Source organism: Terrapene carolina, unplaced genomic scaffold (assembly GCF_002925995.2).
Source record: "Terrapene carolina triunguis isolate 2854851 unplaced genomic scaffold, T_m_triunguis-2.0 Scaffold508, whole genome shotgun sequence".
Lineage (NCBI taxonomy): Eukaryota > Metazoa > Chordata > Testudines > Emydidae > Terrapene > Terrapene triunguis.
In genome coordinates, this window is record NW_020664859.1 from 516,140 (window position 1) to 522,139 (window position 6,000).

The 6,000-nt window shown below is 49.9% G+C and overlaps 1 protein-coding gene across 1 annotated transcript in view; it reads right to left on the reverse strand.

Annotated features, from left to right (window-relative positions):
• The window catches only part of EXD3 (exonuclease 3'-5' domain containing 3), a 313,193-nt gene that overhangs the window by 66,197 nt on the left and 240,996 nt on the right, over positions 1–6,000 (reverse strand). Inside the window, exons 12-15 of the mRNA XM_029913175.1 lie at positions 5,664–5,830; positions 2,121–2,262; positions 874–1,075; positions 28–137 (exon numbers count right to left, since the gene is read on the reverse strand). Of these exons, the coding sequence (XP_029769035.1) occupies positions 28–137; positions 874–1,075; positions 2,121–2,262; positions 5,664–5,830 (621 nt within the window). The remainder of the gene's footprint in view (positions 1–27; positions 138–873; positions 1,076–2,120; positions 2,263–5,663; positions 5,831–6,000) is intronic.

Here is a 6,000-nt window from a genome sequence, read left to right on the forward strand (position 1 = left end):
TCCAAATCTTCAGGTTCCCATTCTTACTTGTTTATCTACTGCAAGCAGGTCCACTATGCCTTGCATGTGCTTATCCATTTCTTTAAAAGCAGAGCACGTAGCAGCTAGGCTGTGCAGGTCTCCGGACATCCCATAACCTGCAGAGACAAAGCCACAAATCACACAGATAGAAAAATGAGTTCTGGGTTCTGGTGCACGGCAGGCTAACCCGAGAGCTCCGGGTTCTGGTTCTAGGAAGATATCCGTTCTGGTACTGGGTGGGTTAACCCAGAGAGCTATGGGGTTCTGGTTCCAGGTGGGCTAACCCAGAAAGATATCCGTTCTGGTCCTGGGCGGGCTAACCCAGAGAGCTATGAATTCTGGTATTGAGTGGGCAAACCCAGGGAGCTATGGGCTCTAGAACTGGATGGGCTAACTTTGAAAGCTCTGGGTTCTGGTACTGGGTGCTCTCTTGATTAGCCTGGTTTGATTTCTGGTACTCAGTGGGCTAACCCCAAGCGTTCTGGGTCCTGATACTGGGTGGACTAACCCAGGGAGTTGTGGGTTCTGGTATGGAGCAGGCTAACCCAGACAGATGTTTGTTCTGATACCAGATGGGTTAACCCACAGAGCTGTAGTTTCTGATGTGGGGCAGGCAGTGGTGGAAGCTGTTCACCCTGCTGCCTGCCATGGCAGCCATCTAATCTAGAGGGCTCCCGAAGCGATAAGAGAAGAATGTTCTAACTGGACTAGATTATACCCTAACTAGGGGAAGGCCCCATGTATAGAGGGCAGGGTAGATGAAGTCCCTGTTGTTCCTATTTATGTGAAGTAGTGAGAAAGGCTGACAGTTCCTGCAGTGGAAAGCAGAGCATAGGGGAAAGCTTAAGTTACCTAGTTTAATGATGGCTGGATCTGAGAAGAGGGTCTGGACAAAGTGAGAAAGCTCCTCCATCTCATCTGGCTTGAGGAGCTGCAGCAAATCCAGGAGGAACACCTGCTCCTCGATAGCAATCTGCAGCACTGAGACGCGTGGCCTTCCAACCACACCGAATGACGGCCTCCACTCCATATCGATGCCAACAACCTGGCCGGGCTGCAGCATACACAAAAGGCTTTCTTTACTCAGGGCTTGTCTACATGGGATATAGACTGGAACAGCAATTGTGGAACAACTCCCTGGCTGGACACTCTACTCTGGACTAAGAGTGACTTTATTGCAGAATAATTACTCTGCTTTGGAAGTGCACTTATTATTGTGAATAAAGTGGCTTTTATCCAGAATACAGTGTCCCATAGGATTTTTTCCGATAGTTCAGGTGTGGGCAAACTTTTTGGCCTTAGAGCCACATCTGGGTATGGAAATTGTACAGCAGGCCATGAATTCTCATGAAATTGGGGGTTGGGGTGCAGGACGGGGTGAGAGCTCTGGCTGGGGGTGCGGGCTCTGGGGTGGGACCAGAAATGAGGAGTTTAGTGTGCAGGAGGGGGCTCTGGGCTAGGACAGGAGGTTGGGGTGCAGGCGGGGGGGGAAGTGGAGGAGGGCTCTCGCTGGGGGTGTGGGCTCTGGAGTGGGGCTGGGGATGAGGGATTTGGGGTGTAGGAGGGTGCTCCAGACTGGGACCAAGGGGCTCGGAAGGCAGGAGGGGGATCAGGGGCATGGGGGGGGGTGAAGGCTCTGGCTGGGGCTGCGGGCTCTGGGGTGGGGCCAGAAATGAGGAGTTCAGGGTGCGGGAGGAGGCTTCTGGCTGGGGCAGGGGGTTGGGGCACAGGAGGAGGTCAGGGGTGTAGGCTCCGGGCAGCGCACGCAGAGCATTCTCCGACCCTGCTCCCCGGCTGGAGCACGGAAGCAGGGTAAGCCCCAGACCCCACTCCCCAGAGGGAGTTTGAGGGCCGGATTAAACCAGCTGGAGCGCCGGATGTGGCCTGTGGGCCGTAGTTTGCCCACCCCTGCGATAGCTTACTCCACAATAGCTATTCCAGTCAATCTCCAAGCCCACAGGCCTCAGAGATTTCCTACTGAAAGTGCCAGGAGTGCTCCTGCTGCTCCTGGCACAGACTGACATGTATTTGATGATGAAGGTCACAAATATTCCGTTACATGATTGACATTAAAAAGCCAACAGCAGGGAGACACTTACCTGCAGCACCTTCTCCCTCCACTTCAGCATCCCTTCCCATGTCTGCAGAAAGTGAATGTTCTCCCTGGGAATGGGGAGCTGGTAATAACCCTCCTTCTTATCCTTTTCATAGTCATCCACTCTGCTCTCAGCATCTTCTACCCTGCACAAAAGAAGAGCCAGCAACTTTTAACAGGGCCATCCTAAGATTTCAGGGCCCAAGGGACATCAGAAAGTCCTAGAGCCCCTCTCCTCACATCCCTCTGTCACCTCTTCTCACTCGATCTCTCTTCTCTCTCCACTTTCTCTGACCCTTTCCTTACGCTACTCTTTCTCTCTGTTCCTTTCAGCCTTGACTCACCTTCTCTCCCTCCCCCCACCAAAAAATCACTACAAAAACATTTAGTGCAGAGGCCAGCAACCTTTCAGAAGTGGTGTGCCGAGTCTTCATTTATTCACTCTAATTTAAGGTTTTGTGTGCCAGTAATACAGTTTAACGTTTTTAGAAGGTCTCTTTCTATAAGTCTATAATACATAACTAAACTATTGTTGTATGTAAAGTAAATAAGGTTTTAAAAATGTTTAAGAAGCTTCATTTAAAATTCAATTAAAATGCAGAGCCCCCTGGATGGGTGGCCAGGACCTGGGCAGTGTGAGTGCCACTGAAAATCAGCTCGCGCGCCGCCTTCGGCACCCGTGCCATAGGTTGCCTACCCCTGATCTAGTGCATGTGAGACAGAGATGGAAGCTTGGAGTCCATTCCATCAATAACACATACACATTGGAAGTAACCTCCAGACTAGAAATGCCTCCCAAACCCAGACTTCTCATCATGCATTGCTCACATTCCACTCCCTTTTCCAGAACTGATGTGAACTTAAAGCCAGCAAGTGAGCTCCGGCTTCGAAGATAGCACATTGTAAGGACCCCTCACCATGAACCCAGGAACCCACTAGCTGGCATGGCCCCATCCACATGGACAGGCTGGCTCTGACCGGCTCAGGGCCCAAACCAGAGCTTTGGTTTTCTCATTAGACAGGAACAGGCAGAGAATCACAGGCTGCTCCACCTCTGGCTCAAGAGGCCTCCTCCTCCATTGAGCTTAGAGTGGAATGGCTCATAAAGGCTTCACTAACCTCTCCTTCCTATGCCAGCTTCCCCCAGCCCTTTTCCTGTACAGCATCTACACCTGCTGTTCCCTCTGATCCATGGAGCTGGAAATACAAAAGCCCCGAGAAGGTTTTCACACTACTCCACCATCTCCCTGCACTTTGGGTCTACGTGCTAAGAACAGTGGTAAGCTGAACTCACAACCAGACTGAGATTCCCCACCTGTTTGATTCTCCCACACTAAGACTTCAGGCCATGTCCCAGAGAGAGGTGTAATGCAAGTGCATTAACACCCTGGCACTGTTAGGGAGATGCGTGCCGAAATGGGCTTTGCGAGTTATCACGGATTTCCTAGAACAGGATCTTACACAGCACGAGTTGGTTCCCCATACAGCAGAGGCTCTTGCAATAGCTTTATAAATGCTGTAATAGCTTTGCACTTGTGTCCTGTCCAGATGATGCAATCCGAGGAAAGTAAGAGCAAGAGAAAACCCAGCGATTTTGTATGTATCATGAATTTCTGGCTAGTCTCTTTCCCACAGAGACTTTAAATGGTTTATTATTTGAGAAAATATTTACTAACCTTGTGTTTCGGGGACTGTGTGACTAATTTTGTAACATAGCAGCTTGGTGCTGTGCAAACATTCCCTCGCAGAGACGGTATGTGTGCACGGCGAAGTCAATATTTGTGTAAAATATTTAATGAAGGTGTGAAATCTCATGTCTCTGGGAATATTCTGATCTGCACAGCTCAAGAGGAGCATGTGGTAGGACCACAGCAGAGATGATGTCATCATTTATACTCTGATACCATCTCTCTTTCCCTTGCAGCGTGAACACCCTCTGTGGGAACCTGCTGCTAGACTATTTCAATTGCTAAGAAAAGAGAAGTGGCTGCATTTGGATCCAGAGCTCCATGAACTGCAAAGCACTTCACCATAGTGGGTTAGGATTCTTATCCCCATTTTGCAGGTGGGAAGACTGAGGTACAGTAGGCTTCACTTACACTGAGAATGGCAGAGCTGGCATATGCAATGAGGTTACTGACATGTTAAGTTCTGATGTTGGTTTCCTGCCGTGGTACATGCCCAGAGTTTGTGGCTCTCTCGCAGGCATGGTCCCCACCTACCCACTGTCTGGGGGCTTACATTGCCTGTAAGATACTGTCCCCCCTTACGGGCAGCCTCCTGCAGGCCCAGATTTCAGTGTCTCCTGAGCATAGCTGCTGTGCTTCCCTTTCCACTGGGCTCTGTGTCCTGGTGATGCGGTGGGGGCAGGCTATCATCTGTCTCCTTTGGCAGAGGCTAGCGGCTGCAGGACTGATAACCTTATGCAGTCCATGAGTCCCCAAGTGCAAGGCCTGCCATTGCACACAATCTCTGCAAGCATGAGTGCTGCTCTGCACTCAGCGACACACCCCAGAGTTCTCCGGCTTTGTACTAAATGTTCAGCGCCAGATCATCTTCCTTGTGCAAAGTCCAAGTAAATGCACGGGGTGATTGATGGGGGAAAGAATACCTCTTTCCTTGGCTGCAGTGGGCTGGTAGAGCCACCAGCACCTTCTTGCAAGACTAGAGGACCGCAATAGCCTTGACTGAGGCTCTGCACCCCTGCAGGAATCTGGCTGCTGTGACAATCTGGCTGGTGGACATGCCTCCTCCAGCCTGGCTCATATCCAAAACACCTCCTCATGCTCTCATGGCTTAAGCCCCATGGAACACATTTTCACTGCAGATGGAGTTATGGACACCATTGCATGGATTCTCTGCATACTGCCTCCCTGCACCGCATAACCACACCAATTCTACTATCTTTTATATCCTACGTGCTAGAGGGAATGGGCAGGATGTGCCCCTCAGGTAGCGACACCACCAGTATCATGCAACTTCTGGATTCTTTAAACTTAGTGCTCCCACCCTAAGATCTGGCTACTAGATGTTTTGCTGTTGATTGCCTATGTCTGAAATACCTCATGTACACTGCCTGAAATAAGGGGGTAAAATATACTCTGAGACACAAGTCAGGAAGGAAAAGCAAGATTCAAGAAAGAAGCAAAAAGAGGAGGAACGCCAAACTAAGAGACTCCTCAGCAGTTTGTTCTCAGATATTTGCACATGGATTCTTCAGAAAGTGTGGTGGATTTAACTTTATACTATGGACTTAACTGAACAGCTGGAGCTCAGACAATCATTTGCAGTAGGTCATTTATCCAAATGCAGCCTCTCTCTCTGCAGGCTGGGATTTCCCTGCATGAACTCAGCAGTCCAATTTACTCAAACAGGGGCGGAGGGTGAGATTCTGTGTTGTGTCTCTAAGAGATAAAGTACAGAACTCTCCTCCTGAGGGCACTTTAAGCCACCTTTGTGCCTCCCAGATCCGAGCTGCTCTGGGGGCCAGAGAGGTCACTGGCATAATTCAGACATTTCTGAAGTCGGTATAATCCACAATATTTACCTCTCCTGGGCCTTGAGTTTCTGAAGTTCATTGGCCACTCCATAAGGCAGGGTCTTCTCAGGTAAGCTATAGCGGAGAGCCCACCTGGCTGCTGTGTTCAGATCACAGTAGCTGACTAGCAGTTGGATCAGCTGCTCTTGTAGCCATCGATTCTCCCCAACTGTGTTCTGCAAGGAAGCAAGAGTAACAGAAGCTGTTGAGTATCAGAGGGGTAGCCGTGTTAGTCTGAATCTGTAAAAAGCAACAGAGGGTCCTGTGGCACCTTTAAGACTAACAGAAGTATTGGGAGCATAAGCTTTCGTGGGTAAGAACCTCACTTCTTCAGATGCAAGTAATG